Source organism: Pecten maximus, chromosome 6 (genome assembly GCF_902652985.1).
Source record: "Pecten maximus chromosome 6, xPecMax1.1, whole genome shotgun sequence".
Lineage (NCBI taxonomy): Eukaryota > Metazoa > Mollusca > Bivalvia > Pectinida > Pectinidae > Pecten > Pecten maximus.
The window spans coordinates 33,298,234-33,321,027 of NC_047020.1; the positions used below are offsets into that span (position 1 = coordinate 33,298,234).

General features: G+C 32.5%; 1 protein-coding gene across 3 annotated transcripts; it reads right to left on the reverse strand.

Moving 5' to 3' along the window:
- Positions 1–315: 315 nt before the first annotated feature.
- LOC117329583 (FTS and Hook-interacting protein-like) lies at positions 316–22,771 on the reverse strand. Of its 3 annotated transcripts, XM_033887592.1 has the most exons (13): positions 22,650–22,771; positions 20,468–21,289; positions 19,649–19,807; positions 18,955–19,041; positions 16,558–16,605; positions 11,868–12,035; positions 10,528–10,610; positions 9,971–10,138; positions 7,999–8,124; positions 4,458–5,638; positions 3,702–3,880; positions 1,774–1,984; positions 316–925 (listed from the first exon to the last, which is right to left on the reverse strand). In XM_033887592.1, exons 2-13 carry the CDS (start codon positions 21,251–21,253, stop codon positions 627–629), a joined length of 3,495 nt encoding a protein of 1,164 aa, XP_033743483.1. In that variant the 5' UTR covers positions 21,254–21,289; positions 22,650–22,771; the 3' UTR covers positions 316–626. The 3 variants fall into 3 exon arrangements, with proteins under 3 accessions (XP_033743483.1, XP_033743484.1, XP_033743485.1); XM_033887593.1 differs by lacking the exon at positions 16,558–16,605; XM_033887594.1 differs by lacking the exon at positions 7,999–8,124.
- Between the last annotated feature and the right edge of the window lie 23 nt (positions 22,772–22,794).

Genomic DNA, 22,794 nt, shown 5'->3' on the forward strand with positions numbered 1-22,794 from the left:
TAACTCTAAACACAAATCTTAGGGAACAATCTCTCGTGATGTATAGTTATATATAATCTCTGCAAGGCTCTGAACATCTTGACTGTGGACATATATCATTAAACAAACATTAGGATTCACACATACAGCAGTTCAAAGACCCACTTCTTAAAACAGGATATGTCAGGTTTTCAGCACAAAAGAAATGTGTTTCAGACTTACAGCTTGCTCACAGAAAATAGTAGAAAAAACACACACTAGGAACAAATGGAACAGCTGAAGAACAATAGAAATACGCGGCAACAAAATAATGCCATTTTATGACTAGTATTTTTCTGATGAAGCACTGAATATCAAGCAAAAGATCTCTTAATTAAAACAACACCTGGCAGTTATAATGACTATTTTGTGAAGCTACTGCTATTTCATCATTCTCATATCAACGTTAAACAATTTTTGTGTACAAAATTCAAAATCTTCTCAATCTATAAACAGGACTCGACTAAAGTCTTTTCAATCACTGCATGATTTTTCTACGTAACGTAAAAATATCAAAACTATACGATTTTTTGATGAACTTTTCTAAGACAAATATTTTGACATAAAAAATGGCATTGATTTTCAACCCTAATGAAAGACAAGCAAACTTAATTGCTGTAGTAACCTTCGTCTCGTAACAAGACTGAATGTTCCTGACTAAAGGAAGCCAATTCTTTAACAAATTCCTCGAGAATAAGAGCACAATACACAATGTTGCGTGTCTTTGAGGAGTCCATTGGGTTAGTGAGTACTGGTTCTGGCGGTTTTTGTCGGTGCACGTATCGGTACCCTCGACCGGGAACCATCTCCATCTGGGGGGCTCCTCTCCGTGGAGGTGCTATTGGTCTTTTGGTCCCCACAGGGGAACGTCTAAACAGTAAGTCAGTCAGACTCAGCTTCTTCTTTTCTGCTCAGAGGAAACAAGAAAAGGTTTGTTTTACATATTACAAATAATGAAGTTCTAATATAAAATCAGAGTATGTTTTTTAATACCTTATTAAACTGGCCACCAGTAAAGTTTTTGTAAAGAATTACTCAGCTGAATTGAAATACATTGTACTAGTCTAAGTTGTGCAGAAGACACATACTTGATAAAGTACATAAACATTTTAGGGTGCTTGTATACAGATAGTAGCGAAATACCTTTAATCTGGACATTGACATCATTTAACGGCGATGTTTTGGGTGTGGCATTGATGACGAGGACATACCTTTGATTTGGACATTGACGTTATTTATACGTAACATTTTGGGTGTGGTAGTGATGACGAGGACAAACCTTTGATTGGGATGTTGATGTTATTTATACGCTACATTTTGGGTGTAGTTGTGATGACGGGGACATACCTTTGATTAGGATATTGACGTTATTTTTAGGCGTTGTTTTGAGAGTGGTAGTGATGACGGGGACATACCTTTGATTTGGACGCTGACGTTATTTATACACGACATTTTGGGTGTGGTAGTGATGATGGGGACATACCTTTGATTTGGACGTTGACGTTATTTATAGACGACATTTTGGGTGTGGTAGTGACGACAGGGACATACCTTTGATTTGGACGTTGACGTTATTTATAGACGACATTTTGGGTGTGGTAGTGACGACAGGGACATACCTTTGATTTGGACGTTGACGTTATTTATACACGACATTTTGGGTGTGGTAGTGATGATGGGGACATACCTTTGATTTGGACGTTGACGTTATTTATACACGACATTTTGGGTGTGGTAGTGATGATGGGGACATACCTTTGATTTGGACGTTGACATTATTTATAGGCGATGTTTTGGGTGTGGTAGGAGTGGTAGCGACATTCTGCGGTAGAAAACTATAGTTCCGGCCAAGTCTCCAGTTTTCCTCCCGTGTTGCCAAGTTTTGTCTTGCTTGCAACAAGAGGTCCTCAAAGTTTGGAAGTGTGTACGAGTAGTTGTCTACCTTCTGACGCACTGACGTAAGAACCTATAAAAACATGTATCATCGACAAAAATATAAACAGGAACTTTATACTGCAGAAACCAAACAACCAGATACTGTATTGGACAGGGATTCAAGCATACAGTTAAATAATCATACTAGTTAAGTCCATGTGATATGAATAGTATATATAAGGTGGGATCATTAGCATACATGTAGGGTACACGATTTTCATCCAATATCCCTGACCCTTATACACAGTTCTGATATTTAACATTGAAATATAAACAGCTAGATGCTATTTCTGCGTTCTGTCAATATGATCTTTTAGAATTTCAGAAATTGTGATATCAAATTCCCATTAAATTAACATTTTTCCATTAAAAACTCTCATTTTTCTCATTTCAGATGTTAAAATGTTATTATAATTGATATACTGGAATGATTATATACTTTCTTTATATTAGTTCTGTATTGACCATTATTTATGAAATGATGGTTAAAAAGCCATTACTGGTAATCATAACCTTCAGACCACTACATACATCCACACACATACACATCCACAATACATCAACTAAAAAATTAACATAATTGTGCATAAGAAAAAAATAATAAAATAAATAAATAAAAAAAACACTTCAATATTAATTCATCCAAAGACTGAAAAAAATCAGAGTGAAATAAATTCTCTTTAATTTTGATAATGAAATGAAAAACTTGAAAATACTGCTTATTATGATTATATAAAATTATAATTACAAAAGATTATTGATTTGATAATGATAAAAAATAAACAATTTCGTTGAATATGCTGCATAATCTTTTAATCTATTTAATTTAAGCTAGCATAGGAGTAAGTTCAAAACAGAATTTAGTTCTAATGGACCAGACCTAGGGATGGAAAATACTTTTAAAACCTTTTTTTTTCATGCACACAATGGTTTACATAAACAATATGTAAAATTAACATCACACTAACAAAACTCTACAACATCATTTCAGAAGGTTTTTATGAATTAATCATTAATTTTCAATTGTTTGTATGCAAAATGCAGCTTACTAATTGGTTAAGTTTTTCTTTTCACACCTTTATGATAAAAAAACCCATTAATGACGCGACAAATGTGACATCGCAATAAGACTATTGCTGTTGCATATTGATTTTGTTCAAAAGAATCCCTTATTAGAAAAGTAAAATTGTACATAAAATGTGTTTTGAATTTGAAATACAGTTTCAGAAATTAATTATATGCATTGATATCAATATTTTTTTCTTACAAAAATAATTTGCAAACTTTTGTAAGAATCAGCCACGAGAATTCATAAAGTTGGCAAACAATTTTTTTTCATATCCCTATGAAACTAAAATAAAAATATTGACATCAATGCCTCAAAAAAACAAATTTAAACACCAATGAAAATTTGAATACAAACTAATGATGACATGTAAGTCTGAATGATGAGGTACTTTTGATAATTAATATCTTTTTTCGAAAGAAAATTGCTTCAAAATTTAAACAATTGATATATATATACAGGTAGTTGGATACCATGCAGGGTTTGAAGGATTGTAATTATATATACCCAACAACTTAAATGTGCTGAATCGTGAACTTGAATGTATGTACCTAATTATAACATCATGCAAATGAAACACAAGCGTTTAAATCAGGGACTTCTATTATATACTTAATATACAGCATATACAAACATTCAGGAACCAAGGAACCCTAATACATGCGACCATGTCTGTGTGTACCTGGACTAGAGATTTGACTGTGGGTTGGAATACCAGGTTATGATTGAGAAGGAAGGATCGCAGCAATGGTTGAGGGTAGGCGGCCAGACGAGCAATCACTCCTGTCAATACCAGGTTGATTGACAGGTTGTTTTGCATCATTCCTTCCAGCTTGCTAAATAGACTGCTCAGGAACGGTCCTGTAACGTAATGGCTTGTAAAATGCATGGCATACATATATATATCTATACTTACATGCTAGTTATGGGAAGGGATCAATGCATGGGGGGACATATACATGTATATTTCTCAGAAGAACATATCATTCAATATAAAGATGGGGGTAGCAGTGGTATGTGTTGGCTGTTTATACTATATATGAAATATCATGAACCATATATAAATATGTCATGTTATTTTTTCACTAAATTTAGAAATTATATCAAATAATAGAAAAAGATCATACTGTTCTCTAAATATAAGCTTAAGCCTTCCTACTTTCTTTATATAATGTAGTAATATGCAACTTCTTCCATTCTCTAAGCCTTACTATTTTCTTTTTATAATGTAGCAAAATGCAACTTCTTAACATTGATGTGGACATGGAAATTAAACATCCACATATATACATCTAACATAAAACATTGAAGTACTGGTTTGTTTTATTTGTTAAATCAATTTTATAATGAAAATAACTATAATCTAACATCACACAGATGCTTAAATCAAGATTTCTTTTTATAGAATGTTAACACTACATGCGGATGAGTTTCTTACCTATGCTAGGTGAGGTGTCCGTGGGCTTACCACTGGAATCTGCAGAAGGCACTTGGATGATTCCTGAGGACAAGGTTGGCATTTGCATAGAAGGGTTAGGGAGGGAAAAACTCACAGTTTTAGTTGGAGAACGACATCCATTTTCTTTGGTATTTACAGATGTAAGAGAATTTGTACGCTTCAGTTTTGATAAAGAATCGTGTGCGTTTGTCTCGGATGTGAATGAGGACAGGGTGATTTCTACAAAGCTTGTGGCATCCTGAGGGTTCCCAGGAGACGTCTGCTCCTCTAACTGGTCCGAAACATCTTCAGACATCATGGGCATCATTTTGGAGTCTATCACATCAAACGCTGTACCATCATTTCCATTATTCTGAGGTGTAGGTGAGATTTGATTATCACTATGTGTTGATCCTAGTACACTATTTCTGAATACACTATCATTTTCACTACTCTCCGATCCCAGACAGGTGTATAAATTGGAACCTGATGACCCTGAACAAAGGTCAGACAGCACTGAATCTAAAGACAGGATGCTCTCTTCTATAGTCCGGTCCTGTTCATATTCTGGCGGAGTGCCAACCTCTGTCAGATAGGACATAAAATCAGATATATCCTCCTGATCGGATCGGCTCCAGCGCTCAGAGTGCGTTGAATCATACTGTCTTAAAATCTCTGACACTTCCGACTGGTAAAACGGAGTTTTTTTACTATCCTCGTCTGGAGACGTCACGTCAATCAAAGCTAGATACGACCTAAAGTCGCGGTTCACTAGTGCAGTACCTTTTGACATTATACTGGGAGAAGTAGCCCCAGTCGGTGTGTTACTGTCGCTGAACATGGTGGAATTCACGTTACCATGGGACAACATCAACACGCCAGGCGTTGTATTATTACCTACTGTACTATCTAACACTGAGTCACCCAAACTAGTACGTTTACTATCATCACACATGCTGTCCGGTGAGGACGGTGTGTCCAAGTCTGTGAACACAGTTGGAGAGGGGTTCTCCCCATCATAAGGGTACGTCCAGCAACGACACGCCTTACATGTGTTCTCGAGGGACTTCCGTGCCTCCTGGAGATAATCGTTGTAATTGGTCTCAAAATGCTCCAGCTTGCTACCTTTGGAGCTAGCAGGAGACAAGGCCGTCTTAGGCGTATCCAAGGAGGAGGCAGCTCTAGGTAAATAAAAGAAAAGATATATATGATATAGAAATATATGAAAGTAAATATATGAATATTTTCAATTGCAAATAAAACCAAAAATAAATTGACAAGTATATACAACAATCAACAATCTACAGGAGGTTGGGATGGGGAAAAGTACTGATCAGAACTAATTCTAACTTAAAAAAATATTTATTTACCATATTTAATCTAATAGATACCATATCAGTTGGTCCGAGTCATCATGATATATACTGGTTTATTATGATATATCAAAATATAGCTGGCATGAATTTTACTTTTCAAATAACAATGATTAATTCGGGTATCCATTTTATTATCAAATGTATTACATGTTGAAACAATCGCTTTTTAGTTCTATAACAATGATGAATTCTGGTATCCATCTTATTATCAAAACTTATTACATGTTGAATCACTGCTTTTTACTTTTAAAACAATGACTTAACAGGGATCTCCATTCATTGAATACATTGCTCATTACCTTCATGCGTCCTGTAATGGTAATCTGGCGGATTTCTAATGATACATCAAATTTAATTAGAACAGTATCAATAAGCATTGAAAAGGAATTCTGAAATCAGTTAAATATTGAGCTGAAGCCATACCCATCCAGAGTTTCCTATGACCCCAAACACCAGACATTTGACAATTTCTATGGACAGATGTCTAAATGATGGTGGTCGGAACAGAGGAAACTCAGCCTAATCCATAAAATTACTTTAAGTTAATACAATTGTTATTCAGAATGTTATTTATTTTAATTAAATATAAATTAATTAACTTGATTATGTATCTTTCTGTTTTCTATCTTTCATAAGGTTTATATCTAAGATAATTAAATCAGGCTGAAAATTAATTTCAGATATGAAAATATTTTTGTCAACATTATTACCATGACCTTATTGAGGAATACTGTATTTCCTTAATGCGATATGAATTTCATTTCTTTGTCTAGATCTAATGCCTCATGGTTCTGTCATCATCAAATGAAAACTGATTCTCATTTTGGGTAATGTCGGGAAGCATAAGATATTTACACCTTTGGAACAGCTGGACTGAATTTTTTTCTTTTTACTTTTCAAGGGTTTCGGTCTAAATTGATGTTTTGTTCATATTTTGCCTTTCTGCTGATTTTGAATCAGAATTACCATTAATTTTTTATGTTATTTTCATTCTCTCTCTCTCTCTTTATAAAATCCATTTTTTTTAAGAATACAAAGATTTCTTTTTTATGATAAAAATGTTGAACAACACCTAAACAGGGTACGGTGAAAAATTCTTGACAAACTATAAATAGTGTGAACTGTGGGTACATCTGATGCATGCTCAGCTGTGTTACAAGGAATTCTTGGTCTTCTTAAATGTGCATACAGAAATAAAAACTGAAAAATCACTTATAAAATATATACAGGAGGTAACAAATGTGAAAATATGACATCTTATCCATATAGCTCGATCATTCTTTTATTTCGTTTCTAAAACTGCTGTTCACTGATGAAATATAGAACTGTGATTTAAATAGAACACAGAGAATGGAAAGAAATGAGAAATCTTCTTACTCTACATAATGTTATATACTTAATAAACATGTAATGTTATATCAGAATTGTGCATCTCCATTTGGTCATGTTTAACTAATTAATTACTTACTTATAATTACATTATCTAAAAACAATTCATGGTTTTCCATTGACATATGAGAGTATAGAAACATAATTCAAAGAATGAAAAGATCAATATCAAAATTTTCATTTTGTACTAATTATAAATAACATATTGTACATGTTCTGAACAAGTTCAATTCTAAAATTCTTGTCATGATGGTAAAAAGATGCTTCAATGACATGCAAAGTTCTCAAATTCAGGTTTTCATAATTATGCACGTACACAACAATCAGTGATCAAAACAGTTTAAATGAAAATCAAAATAGCAACATTAAAAGCATCTGCAGAAACAAAATATTTATCTAATTTTTAATTGAAAATCATAGAATCAAAAGGAGAAAGAAGCATTTATAAATTAAGACTAACAAATTGCTTTCACATTAACATTTCAACATCTAACTTCAAAATTATGTTACAAGATAGAACATAATTCATTTTATTTATATACACATATGAAAATTATATAAGAGAAATCAGGCCATAAGTTATTGGATAAAATTCTATTGTTACTTTAAAACCATTAATCATATTAGGTGAAACTGCATACAAATATGTATTTTAATTTCTAGAGATTCACTTCAAGGGAGATAACACACGAAAGGTTAAATGTCAGGTTTGGATTAATTCATGCAAACAGATATATTATATATAGATATCCCACATGCCCTGGGGGTAGTGTTACCTTCTACGTGTACGCTGATACTCCTGTTCCTGTTTTCGTGCCCGTAGAAAGCTGCCGAGGCCACGCTTGGGCCTGGAGGCCGGGGGCAAGGCTGGGGAAGGGCTAGCGATACCCAATCCCACAAATCTACATGTATAGAAGGACATACGAGGTGTGGCTACAGTCCACTGTCCAGTGGGAAGTATATATTAACAGTCACCTACACACAACACAGTCTATCCACTCCATTCAAGTACGTAATGATTTTCAATGAAATAATCAGAGAGCTTTTTCTTAGGATTTTGTGCCAAACATATTGGAAATTACTGGTACATATTACAGCCAAATTCTCCAAATCCAGTTTACTTCCTGAAAAACACTCTTTATAAAAAATGTTTAAAAGGTATTTACTCCACTGTTTCTGACATTTTTTTTGTTTGGAAACAGAAGTAGCTGTAGAGGAATTCTTAAAAAATTCAACAATTTTGGTGGATTATTTTAATATGATTTAAAATCAATACATTTTAACCAAGAATCCTCTTTCATTTTAATACAATATTTATTTGAGAAAAAACAGAATTCAAATCATTTTTCCTCAGTTCATACATATTTTGTACTGTGAGCAGACTGTGACTGTATTGTGTTTTAATTACTTTAATAACAGTTACTGGTGAACAGAGGTGGTGCAGGACAAACATAATTAGCTACACGATGACCGAAGAACATAGGCCAAGCATGCAAAAAAAAAAAAAAAAAAATTGGAAGTAAAATTTAGGTTTCTTGAATCACATTTTTGGTGAAAAAGCGCAGACAGAAAATTTTGAATTGAACAAAATCGAAAAAAAAGAAAAGAGAAAAAAAAGTGAAAAGCCCAAACTAAACTTTGAAAGTAGTCTATGTGCAATCGTGAAATATTCCAAGCTTAAGAATTCAATTAAGGGTGTGTGTAAAATTTGTAATTTAGATTTACCAAATTTCATCATTTTTTATATGTGCAAGATATACTTGCAATAATGTTACTTCAAGTTTCTGTGGATGTTCACCTGATATTCAATACTTTACTTCAACATTAACTTTTTTAATGATAATAATAATGTCCTATTTTCTTGGTCAATATCAGCTAGAGATGGTATTAAGAATTATAAAACATATAGAGGATAATATGTAAAATGTTTTATGTATCTGAATGTATAAATTATAACTGATAGTGAACGAGAAAATACTGAATCAGATACAGTATATATATGCTACCATAAAATATCTTAACTATTGCATAATTGGTCACAAATTAACTGGAAATTTATGATCAAAAATGCACATAATTTATATACATTCTATAATAAGAGCATGCTTCTATTAATGTAGATGTTTTACTGTCTGTAAATTGAATTTTTCAACTCATCGTTAATTTTTTTCCCCCAATCAACTTAATAAATTATTTTTTATTTTCAATCAATATGAAATTTCATGATTGACAAATATAAATAAAAAGTACCGGGTATATGAAAGCACAAAATTCTAAAACAGACAACAAAACTACCACACTATCCTATCAAAACCATCTCTTTTCTCAACCATTCAAAACAAATATAATTTTGGTTGTTAATATCACACTAAAATTATATATAACAATAATTATGAAATTAAAATTATAGATAATAAATAAAACTGATTTTGATGCATTTTACTTGATATTTGTTAATAATGAGATCTTTTGAGGTTAAATATATATTATCTTATTGAAAGACTGCATAATGTTTTAACTGAATATAGAAATACAGACTTTACTTACCGAAGTATATCAATAATTGTTTACAAGATTAGAACCAGTAAAATACAACACAGCACAATCTGTTAGTAATGGATAACAGAACACCAAGCGGACATCCACATAAACATTCATTGCAAACCACCAATCCATTCGACATTATCATTAAAAAAAAAAAAAAATCAAAATATGTGACAAACAAAGGGAGATAAATCTGTCATATACCTGTCTGTAGTTGGTGAAGAGCTTCCACCCTTGGGGCTTTCACTGGGATCAGGTACACAACAGTTTGGACGGAGAGAAAGAAACTTCTCGGCACTCTTGCCGTACAGATCAACATCTTTTACAGCTCGCCGCTGACTCACCATTACATGGGTACACGGAATCAAGTACCTGGAATTTAAAATGCGTTTTTAATATTTTGTTATTGATAAATCCTGAATACTCTTGAATGTTGGAATGGCATGAGCTCCTGAAAAATTTGGAAGATGCATTTTATATAATTTGGTCAAGAACTTCTATTCCGAGCTGGCTTGTATTAACATTCCAATCATTCCATGTTGTCTCAAATTTTACTTAAATCATAATTAAATCATTTGAAAACGAGAGATAATTACCAAAGCATATGTTCATGACAATTGACAGACAATTTAATAACATAATTAAACATATTTTGCTATAAAAAAAAAAAAGAATACTTGTCAAACTTGCTGCTGTATATAGTTTTTTTTAAAAATTAATCTGAAATCAATTTTCATGTCCGTTCAGCAGAAGTTATATACCTGAGAATCAGCTGGAACAAAACATCTTCACAGTTTTTATCAATCAGTGTTTTGAACAGGGATAGAGAAACGACACACAACAGCTGAAAATAAACAAAACCAGAATAAATGCCAAATATCCAATAAGCATTGATAATATCTTTGTTTGTACCACAATACCTTTAATCATTTATCTGAAAATTAATCATTTTTCTGAAAATAAGCCCAAGAGTACTATGTCTAAAAATTTCAGTTCCAAAGTAGGGGTTGGGTTTATATATAAACTGTATATATGAATATCATTCAGAATAGAAAGGTATACATTTATGTATGTTTATAATATTCAGTTAAATACATGTCAAACTGTTCCATCCTGACCTTCCACTTGCTTAGATACCTCCCCATTTGTGTCTTGAGTATTATGTCACAGTATTTCTATTTTGTTGTGGGTATGTTTTAACCTTTAAGCCATGTCATGTACAGTAAAAACTAGAACTGTCGTCCAAAAGGTCAACTCATACCCCCTGCCTCTCCACCGCCCCTCTGGTGAAGATTTCCCAACAAAAACCTGATTTTAGTAAACAGGTTACCACAGCAACCTAAATTTGTGGGGAAAAAACCTGCATGAATATGTACACATTATGAGTCCGTAACATTCCTGTGTATTTCAAATGAAATCAGTTGATAGCTATATAGGATTTGTCCGAGTTGTCTTCACAAAGATTTCCACAAGAATATCGGTATTGAAACCTGGTAACCATGGAAACCAAAAATTCTGTAGAGAAATATCATGCATGCACATTTACACATGGTCCCTATCACTCCTGTGTAGTTTGACTTGAAGCAGTTCACAGGTTTATGAGGAGTTGACTGGACAAGATTCCCCCTCACCCAAAAAATCTAGTATAGTGACCTGGTTACCATGGTAACCACAAAATTACAACATGATATAGATTACGCCCATCTACAATGTATAAGGGTTATTGCCATAAAGTTTCGTTGAAATTGAAAATGTTTCTTAATTTTGTCCATGTAACTTCCAACAAGGAGGATTTAAATAAATGTTATAATGAGATCTAGGATTGTAAACTCGACTGTCCAGCTGAGTTTAAGACCGCAATGTAGGCAGAAGACTTTGTCCTATCATATTATACCTACTACACCTAGTCATTTGCAAATTCGTGAAGCTGTTAAAGTTGTATACCATAGTGTGTATCACGTGGCTTTTGATATTCTGTTCAACATTCAGTGAAGAAATGCTAAATAAATCATTAGCTATTCTATAAATAGGATAGTTTCTGGCCTTCAGGTCTTAATTATTTATCACATTACAAACACAGAAGGGTCGAGTAGAAATCCACCTTGGTGCTGCTGTTGATTCTCGTGACCAGCGACTCTAATATAACAATCTCATCATTCTGTTCTGTGAGGATAAATTTGAGGAAAGCTCGTGTGAGTGCTGGCTCTGTAATCTTCCTCAGAAACAGTTCTAGGTAAGCTGTGGCTGCTATCACCTCCTCTCGGGAATTCTGTAATCACAACAGATACAAAATCCTCATAAATTCTCCCAACAGAGAAAAACTGGAGACAAACATGTATATTCATGACTTTATATCTTTTGTAAATTAAATATGATGTTACCAATTTGAGAAAGATTTGTTTGTGTATGAAACTTATTGAAATTGAATCATTCAATTCACTTAATCTGAAAAGTTACATGCTTTTTACAGTTTTATCAGAAACGGATAAAATCTATACCTAACATACAATGAATGGTCTTGATCAGAGACTGTTTTACAAAATCTTACAAACATTCCAGATAATGCAATCTGCCTTATCAATGACAAACATATCAATTTGATGTATCAAATTTAGTTTCAAACAATCTTGTTTGGAATTAAAATACTGAGACCACCAGCTTAAAGATTAATCAATATCTTGTAAGTCTGTAGTTCAATGTAACTGATTGTTAAACTGTAGTATTTTGATAATTAAGTTTGGATATTTTATGTTTTAACAACTGAGATATACTTTCTTCACCATTTGGTATATAGGCATACTCAAAATATACTTGACATTAATATTTGCCTTTAAAGATATCCGTTTCTTATTTCCACACTGAAGTGGTAGATATTACTGACCATGTTCAACTTTTTACTATGAAAATCAACAGTATTCATTTGTTAATAATAAACATTTATTTTAGGATTTTGAAAGTAAAAGTACTGTATCTCAAACCACTTTTTTTGAAAGCACAATTATAACTACTGTATATAAATCATATCAGCCTCAGAGTAGACTATTTCTGACAGAACGAAGAGCACAGCTTGTTAATTCATTACATGTTCTATTCTTAGTAAAATCTGAAAAATCAGAAATTTATATTTCATAACAGTTTACATTTCAATGTATACACCCAATATATATAGGAGTAATGTGTAACAGAAGATTATACCACAACGAATTAAATTAAATACATTAATCATACCTACAATTATATACTAGGTGTTGGGGTTTGACCATTATAATCATTAACATCATGTGCTGATATACAACTGTATATAAAACTAGCAAATTATAAGGTACAAACATGCACAATATATCGTATAAACATGTGCAGTACAAAATCTTATTGTCATTTAAATAAAATAATTTATTTTACGAAAGCCTGATGCTATGAAAACATTATTATACCTTAAAGTAAACATTGATGGTGCTATCAAACAAATACATAGTGGAAGTCAACATGATAATTGAATAATTTTGATAACTCAAAATGATAATTTAAGGTCAGTGCAAAATAGCAGTCGCAGGCATCAATGAAAATAGAACATTACAATACCAAACAACAAACACGTTTGTACTAGTTCAAAGTCAACAGTGTTTCAAACTCATTGATTTCGCAACATTTTTTTTCACTTTTTTTCTGGCAATTTTAAGCAGACAGGCAACACAAAGGCAGAGACATTGATGAATTAAGAATGTGTAAAACCGATTTGATGTTGGGGTGAAATAATCTTCAAGTCACTATGAAATAATTATGTAGCTGTACATGATGATATGACGATTAATGAATTACATTAGGACTCTAGCGCTAGTTGAAGCATTGCATCTGAATGAAATGCATGTTAATTTCATTATGTGTACATCATGATAATTAACAATTATTACAATACAATTTCTAATACAAAATTGGAAATAATACTACATTGTACGTATATAATTTATAAATTCCATCTAGATAAATAATAGGTTTGGTATATACCAAGGGAACTGAACACAAATTCCCAACCCATACTTAAAAGGACCAAACTGAATGGATTGGGAACTTGTGTCTAGTCCCTGTACGTGTGTTATGACAATAATATTCATTCTGGTTATAAACTCATCGTATAATAAAGAAAAATCTTAATACATCAATTACCAATATATCAACTCTGAACATACCTGTACTTGATGAATGAAAGGTAGCTTATAGTAGACTTTAAGCTTAACACACTAATTACCAATATATCAACCCTGAACATACCTGTACTTAAATGAAAGGTAGGAGACTTTAAGCTAAGTCCCTAATTAGTAAGTAATTACTGGACGTTCTATTCTTTTGTGAGGGATTCAGGGATAACTCTGGCTCTTAAAACCTATGGGAGATTTTATGAGATTAGCAAAATTCCTATGAGATTTATCTGTATAAAGAGGTACAATTTTGAATGTTTAATGAGATTTTTTTGAAAAACATGGGTAAAAATCCCCAAATCTCTGCCCAAAATGATCCCTGGGGACTCCTGAAGTAAATTTTGCAGCAATTTCAGAAAAGGAGGATAGGTTTGCAACAGCTTTAATGGAACAACGAAGCAAAAATAAAGAAAACTTCATGAAACATCAAACACAGTGACTTCAGCATACAGCTAATGCATGGTGCATCATTCAGTTCTCGCAGTCTGCCAATTTTTCTTCAAGCAAAAGGGTAGTCATTCAAAATCACACATGCATATCACAAGCCTTTCATAATACAACCAAAATAGGATTCCAAATGAATGATTTTGAAAAGAAAAGAAAAAAGAATTTTTGCTGATACAAAATAATGTAACTAATTCTGGCGGATTTGATAAAGATTTTTCAACAATAAGAAATCAATTGTTGTACATACATAGTTGTTTTTTGGCATTTAATCGAACATATTAACTATTAACTGTTATATTGAGACTTTCCAAGACCTATCTGATAATGGGTTCTTTAAAACCTTGAGTCATATGACTCATCACTTTAATTAAAAGATTGAACTTGCTGACATTTTGAAATTTCTGGTTGTAGATTTGAGTACTAGTACTGTTGCAAATTGAGCTTACTGGACAAGCGATGTTAAACAGAGCCAGTAAAACCATTGTTCGTGACAACATAATCAGAAGTTGAGTCTATTTAATCATGTTATTCAGGAGAGAATTTTGTTTTAAATCTGGGTCACAAGGACATGGATTATCTACACAAGTTACATCCAAAGAGAGGCTGCAATTTTAAACAGGCCATTCCTGTTCTCCTTTTTTCGTTTTTTTTGGAGGGTGGGGGGTATTGTTCCTAATCTTCTGTTCATGCAACATTTTCCTGATGTGTTTGGTCATATATATATGGTCACTATTCCTTACAAATGAATCAGAATTACATTTATTCCCTATAATCATTAAATAACCATCAATATTAACTTAATAAAATTAGAAAATATGACAAAACATATAAAAATCTCCTGTATTTGTTGCATAACTTTTCACAGAAATGATACTGTTAAAGCTTCCAACACCCTACTCCAATAATATTAGAGGTTTACACGACAGGAAACTTTTGACAGGCTGTCATGTCGCAATATCCACCAATGTAATCAGGTGGAATAAGACCTCATATACGTATAGGAGTACCAACACCCCTACTCTACAATGCAAAGTGTACCACAAGCTCTGAATTCCAAATCTATATTTTCTCTAGACCAATAATATGTTTGTTTCCACATAATTATGTAGTGATCTGCAGTCTAAAAGTAATTTCTTTTGAAAACATATATTACAGGATAAATACAAATTAACATTCTGTTTAAAATACAATGGTTTATATATCATGTCATCCTTGACACTCCAGTAGTTATGATCAAGTTATGGTCACCGAAACCATAGGTGATCATAACCCCTGATATTATGTATAATTTATAATGTGATTTTGATTATAGACAGGGTTTCCATTCAATTTTATACTTCCAATGGATTACCTATATATAACTTTAATCTGTGCAGAATGTATATGATTTTAAAACTTCTACCAATTAATGAATAAATAATGTCAATTTCTAAAAAAAAAAAAAAATTCAGTTTAATGTTTACTGGCAACTATTGTTAGTATTGAATTCAGATTATTTGCTCTCTAAGACATTTTTGGGACTTTTTTTTTAGAAGTTTTTTTTTTCTGATTACTGGTACAATGTACAAATTTTGTATCAATTTATTAATCTTATTTTTTAAAATCTTAGTTATTGACAGTCACTTGAACACATAAATATTCATATTTTTCCTAATTGCTCAAAAATGAAATACAGTGTATAAAACTAATATGATAACAAAAAATATGGAAACCCTTTAAACATTACATTCATAAATTCAAAATCATCTTGTATTTTACACTGTAAAGTTTAAAAAGAGCAGGTAATTATTTTCTTTTCTTAAATTTCTAGTTTTTAATACAATATCATTTTTAGTCCATCATTATCATATGAAATGACAATTATAATAAATTTTCATCATGAATAGAAACAAATAGTTAATCTAAAATAATAATCATTTACAAGTTATCTGATTTATTAACTAAATGTATCACTGTATTTATATTTATCTATTTTTTTTATGCTAACTTAGCAACTACAGAAACAAGGCCTCAGTAAAATGACTCGTGCATGAGAAATGAAGCAAAATGTTGAACAAGGTCTCAAAATAAAATCTTGCAATACTGAAAATCAGAAAGTAAACAAAATTCACAACACAAGATTAAATAATAATGAAAACGTTTACTGACCGCAAACATTGGAGAATCAAGGAGGGGAAGTGGAAGACCTGAAACGTCCTATAGAAATGGCGAAATATTTAGTGCCTTAATCACTACAAGTAGGGAGAGAAAATAAACCGCCCCTAACTGAATTATCTTTCCTTTATATACTGGAATCCTCCCAGTAGATTTAAAAAGAAACTTATATGTTTCTCTCCAAAAAATTTATATTCTTTCTTTAATAAGATCATAATGAAGAAATTGCACAAAACCAATAAATTGATTCACATTTCTTGGATGTTACATATATGGATTCACAATTTTTGGAAATTTAAATTATGATTCACATTTTTGGGGGAATTCAATATTGATTGTGCAGATTCACATTTATTTTTAATGACATCAATTCACATACCTTGGAAATGACATTGATTCATATTTTATAGGAATGAGTTATCAATTCACATTTCTTTTTGAAACACTAAAACATCAGTAAAACATCATAATCAACTTATATAATACTGAGGTGTGTTTCTTAGAATTTCAATATTTACATATTCATTACCCGAGATATTTGGAGAGTAAACAATTTTAATAAGATATTGTTTGTAGGTCTGCTGAAATTTCCTCCATTGTGATATTTTTCAAACTACCTGGTATTTAAAGACACTGTTCACATGGGTTTCTTCAATTTGTACGATTTCTTTTCGACTCAAATACAGCATTATTTTCCTGAGACACGTACTTAAATATGTTTAGGTAAATACTATTTTTCTAAACCTAGTAGGGCTGGGACGATACAGTGATGTCCCGATCCGATACTTATCACGATACTAGAGCTACGATCCGATACATATCGCGATACATAGAGAAACCATATTTAAACATTATAAATTATTTGTTTCAATAAAAAACAAAGTACCTTTTGTAGAAAATGCATGTCATTTTCAAACACTGGAACATTTTCCATACATTGGATTTTGATCCGAGAGGCGATTTCAAAGCTACCCAGTTGTTCGCTGTGATGTTTGGTGAGTTGTAAACGAGTATTTGTCAAACACTTTCTTATTGGCCTACTGCAGCCGACCTCAACCAATCATTTAACTGCTTTCACTCTCAGAGTAGCGCTCAGGTTTCCCAGAAATCGATAACATTTTTGTTTTTGACAATTGTCATTTAATTTGAATTCAAGTATTTCCGAAGAAAATGCATTTATGTATTAAACAAATGAACAACAAGAGCAAGACACAGGATCGATACAGGTATCGTAAAATTGCATTTGGATCAATATTGGTATCGTAGTGAAAGGGATCGCGGTCCACCTGTGCACCGGTGTATCGTCTCGACCCTAAAACCTAGGCAAATAAATAACAAATTCCAAAGCAATGATTCCCAAGTCTAAACCTTATATATGTATGTAATCATCTTTCTTTCTTTATATTTTTAACATCACACATGTTATATGGAGTAAAGGCGCAAGGTGTAAGAATATCAATGGATCAATTTGTAAAATAGCATCATCAATGTCTCTAAAAACTGACATTTAAATTCTTTAAAATTCAATACATTCCTTCACAGTCATGTAAACATCAATGGGGTCTGAATCAATGATCTACTTCATAAATTGGCTAGGACTAATTTTTACAAACATTTTCTGCACTTGAATGTAATACACAAAAATTTCCAAAATTTCATCTGATAATTTATCAGTTGATTTTAATACTAAGTATTGACCTAGCAAGTAAAGTAACCTGGATTTTTTTTCAGTATGTAATGAATGGATATTATCATGAAAGAATCATCTATTACTGGTAATTAAAACCAAATTATCAGGAAACACCAACGCATTTGAACTTAAATGTAATCAATATGTTTAATTATTATACCACATGTTGATTGAGACAAGTTTCTAGATTTCTAACAAAAAAGTGCAATTTAGCTCTAGTGCAAGGTCCTGTTGGTGTTACAGATCCATTAGCAGTGCTTAATTACTTTAGTGAGTTCCAGTTTTCTGTGTCATACGGTACGACATCTTACACAATTAAATCACACTAACAATACACCGACTTGCACCATCAAAAACATCAATAGCTCCTAATCAGAACTTAAAGTCTATACACTACAACACAAATCAACGTAAAGTTTAGTAGAAATGAATATGTGTTAAGAAGGATAAAAAAAATTGTGTGTAGATTTTGCTATTAACTCTAGCCTGGCTTAAAAGTTTCATTTCCCATTGGCCATGAAACAGGAAATATGGGTTTAATAGATTAGAGGTGAGAGAGCAAGATAAACTGATGATACAAATAATTACATATCTTTATGTTTAAATATATATATCCACACAAATTTATTTTCAGGATTTTTTCCTGATGATACAATATAAGATACCTTGCATCATTATGACAGTAGACTTGTATCTCTTACCTGATGTAGGGCTGGACCCATCACAGGAACCAGGAACCCCTTGTATATATATTCTATCAACTGTTCACTGATGCTGGAGTGGGAGATCTGTCAACAAAAACACCTTCCTCACAAAACAATTCTTACAAGGCATCACACTGTCATATATTTATCTAATTTGTTCCCGGGAGCCAGTTGTTCAGTCAAATTACCTAGCTCAATGATCCGTTTACCAAATCTATTTTTTTAAATACAATGTTTGAGAAATGTTTGACTGTTTTCTGTGAAAACTTATCTAAAGCTTGATCAATCAATTATTGGATTTGAGTTTTAAATATTTTAGAAAATATGTGCAAAGTTACTCTGAGTAATTACTTGGTAATAGATCTACGCATTTTTTTTCTTTTTCAGAATATGTATATGTAGTTCAAATGTCTGTAAATCACTGGCCCCTTTTGATTGCCATCACATGCATCAAAAGGTATAGACATAACTTAAACACAAACTCATCCATCCATAGTGTAAAATCATGACTGACTGAGGATGCAACAGAAACCATTCAGGTATTATATAATGTGGACAACATGGTTCCCTCCATAACAAGCACAGCATGTTAGTGGGTTTTTTTCAGTAAGTATGTATTTGTATGTCCCAAAGGTAATACTTTACCTGTAAAGTTTACCTTTACATATTTGATTGGTTTATATATATATACCTGTACTACAGCGTTACAGAACTCCAGGGAGTTAAGGAACATCTGGATTCCCGGAACCTGGTTGATATCATCTTGTGTAATCTGGTACCAGTCCTCTGCAGGCACTGGGATCTTACGGGGAAGTGATGAGTACAAACCGCTCAGTCCCGTAGCCAGTACCTGAGGCATGTAAAGGAAAAAAATGTGTAAGGTGATTGACAATCATATAAGTTTATGCATTGATTTTTTTCATAGAAGTTGATAAGTCTTAGATAAGGAACTTTACGCTTTATATTAAATTTCAAACTGGAATATACTCATTTATAACTGGTTCTGAAATAAATGAAAGTCATTTTTGTGTGATGACTTTGTATTTCAAGACTGAGCATGCCGTACATAATTATTAGACAAGACAATTTTCACCTCTTGTCATAAACACTTGGTCTTCTGTTTATTTTAGTTTTGGGGTTTTGATGACTTATACATACAGCTTTCGGATAGGGTATGCCAGCTTTCGGATAGGGTATGCGGTATACTCAATCTTTTAAATATAAAGCCATTTCGATCTGGCAAAAGTCGGATGGCTCAAATTTTTGAGAATGTTAGCTCCAACCTTGTGAAAATTTATCACATATGATACTAGTTAAATAGTGATTCATTCATCATTAACAAATGTGAATCAATATTTCAGATGTTACCTAATTTGAAAACCTGCCTTGATTCAAAGCTTTCTATATTACATCAAGTGACATATTGCCTTTCAATATAGCTACTTACTACTTAATATTTTAACGATTTGTGTAGTACTTCACATCTGTCAAAAGCCGTCCATATACTTACGGGACAAAAGTCGGAATATTTCTCAATGAATTCTCCAATATGCGGGTGTTTAGATGATAACGTCATGATCAACAATAGAGAATCTCGGGACTGTTGACCTATTGTTCCTTCACGGTGGATGAACGGAATCAACAACGAAAAAATCAGAAACTTTGCTGGACCATGGTCAGCATTAGCATTGAAAAAGCTTTCTAGTATAACAGTCTGTTGGGAGATGGAAGCACATATTTGGTGAAGTATTAGTACAAGTCTACTCTCGATTCCTCTTGAATTTGTGTCCTGTACACAGGACGATAGAAGTCGGAGGATTGGGTTTATCACAGCTTTGTGGATGAGCAACAACTGATGAGACTGTCCAATTAACATCTCAAACATTCGTAACTGTTCTAATTTTAACTTTTCACTATATTCAGCCTGATTTTGACACCAGGTACAAAATTTTTCAAAAATGTTTTGCTCAAGAAGATAATGAAGAATAGGCCCCGGCATGCCTTGGCCATTTTCATCTAAACCGTCTTCACTAGCAAGTAAGTTAATCATCTGCTCAAAGTTTTTCACAACAGCTTCTACATCATCGTAGGTACAGGGCTCCTGATTTTTGCCAATGCTGTTGGATTCTCTGGCCGTGATGATGCTCTGGGCTTGTGTCCAATGGTTCTGGAATACCTCCAGACATGTTTCTGGATCGGTGTCCGTCCTTGACCGTCCACTAGATGTACTGCCATTGTCACTCAGATGGTCAGCACTGTTCCTGCTGTCTGCTTTTCCTCGTTTGAACCAAGACATGGTGTTTCAAGGTTTCATAACAAAGTCGAATCAAACCTAAAACAATAAAGAATGAAAATTAGATTTAAAATACCTAAATATAACGTTACATCACCAGGTCTTAGTCAATGCACAAATTTCTCACAAAGTTAAAAACAACAACCATACAATTATACATTTTATTTCACAATTAATTTATAACACGATATATTTATGTTATATGCAATATGCGTTGTTATCTGAAGGTTGAATTTCCTGTCATAATTCTACTGTTTTGAATGTACATGTATTTAACGATATGTGCATGATTCCAATTGGTTCATGTTATCGTATGTACATGTACATGATTTCTCATTATGATCAGGGGTATAGAGTTGACCATCACTGTACCATTAAAAACGAACATGGGTGTGGTGTAGTGGTATATAAACTAATCGTATTTTTGGCTAGAAAATTAGGTGAATGCAATCTTGATAAATTTAAATTGAATTTAATTATCATCATTTATGCAAGCAATTTCTAACTTGGGTCTTCTTGTCCAGATTATCTGACATTTTGTCAAAAATTATGTGACACAACGATTTAAGAGGAAATATATTTCTTGTCGGATGAATATATCATAAATGTAAATTCTTGTTATAATATATAAATACATTGCAAGTTCAAGGAACATATCATACATTTCTCTCTCACTTTTTTATGCCATTTACAGTCAGCCTAGTACATGTTTTCATTACATCAACGATCATTTACATTATATCACAGTTGATCACTGATTCAGCTGGCCGGGGACATGTCCAGTCAAAACATAATCTGTGTATTCATGCCTGACATACATGTACATTATATATACATACTCTACAGCAGTATTTTCTCATAACATCTAAATCTTTATAAGTAAACATTGCATTTTGTGATGATTCATAGCTGTTTTGTCTAACCTAACGTTAGACTAAATTCTTGTAAAAAAAATAATAATAAAAAGCAAAATGTTAATGTAACAGGGTAATTATATTATATAAGCTCTGTTAGAAACTTCTAATCTAAAACGTAATCTTCGGCATCACTTTATGATTCAATTATTGATAAGACGAACATTGCACAGATTGCTCACCATCAATGGCACCAACATGCTATTTTAAGACTTTTAAGAATTCCCATTCACATCCATACTCCTTCAACAGTTCATGATAAAATGGTTTCAAAATTAGATAAGTATGGCATGAAAAATATCAAATTATACAATAAAGGAGAAGAAAATGATCTAAAGTGCCAACACACGAGTGTCCCCATCAAGCTGACAGCTCATGATCACAGGCTCTTGGGCCCGGGGTGGGTGTGTGCCATAAAAAATGCATCGATTTGCAATAAACGCACGATAAATGCTCTATCGACAATTTGTATATATTCTGCTCACGTTTTATCTTGTTAAGTTCATAGTGACTTCGATCTGGTACCACCGAATTGCTACATCGTCGTATACGTTGAAGGAAGTACACCTCAACCATTGACCAAAAACGTCACATCACAACAGACACCGTCCATCTTGAAGGGTGAAGGTC

What these genes read in the sequence shown, in the direction of transcription:
- LOC117329583 (XM_033887592.1), bottom strand. Translation starts at nt 21,253, where the DNA reads ATGTCTTGGTTCAAACGAGGAAAAGCAGACAGCAGGAACAGTGCTGAC. An exon ending in TGGGTCCAGCCCTACATCAG is followed by an intron (nt 16,606 to 18,954) that starts GTAAGAGATACA and finishes CCATTTCTATAG; the next exon opens with GACGTTTCAGGTCTTCCACT. An exon ending in TTGTTCCAGCTGATTCTCAG is followed by an intron (nt 10,139 to 10,527) that starts GTATATAACTTC and finishes TTTAAATTCCAG; the next exon opens with GTACTTGATTCCGTGTACCC.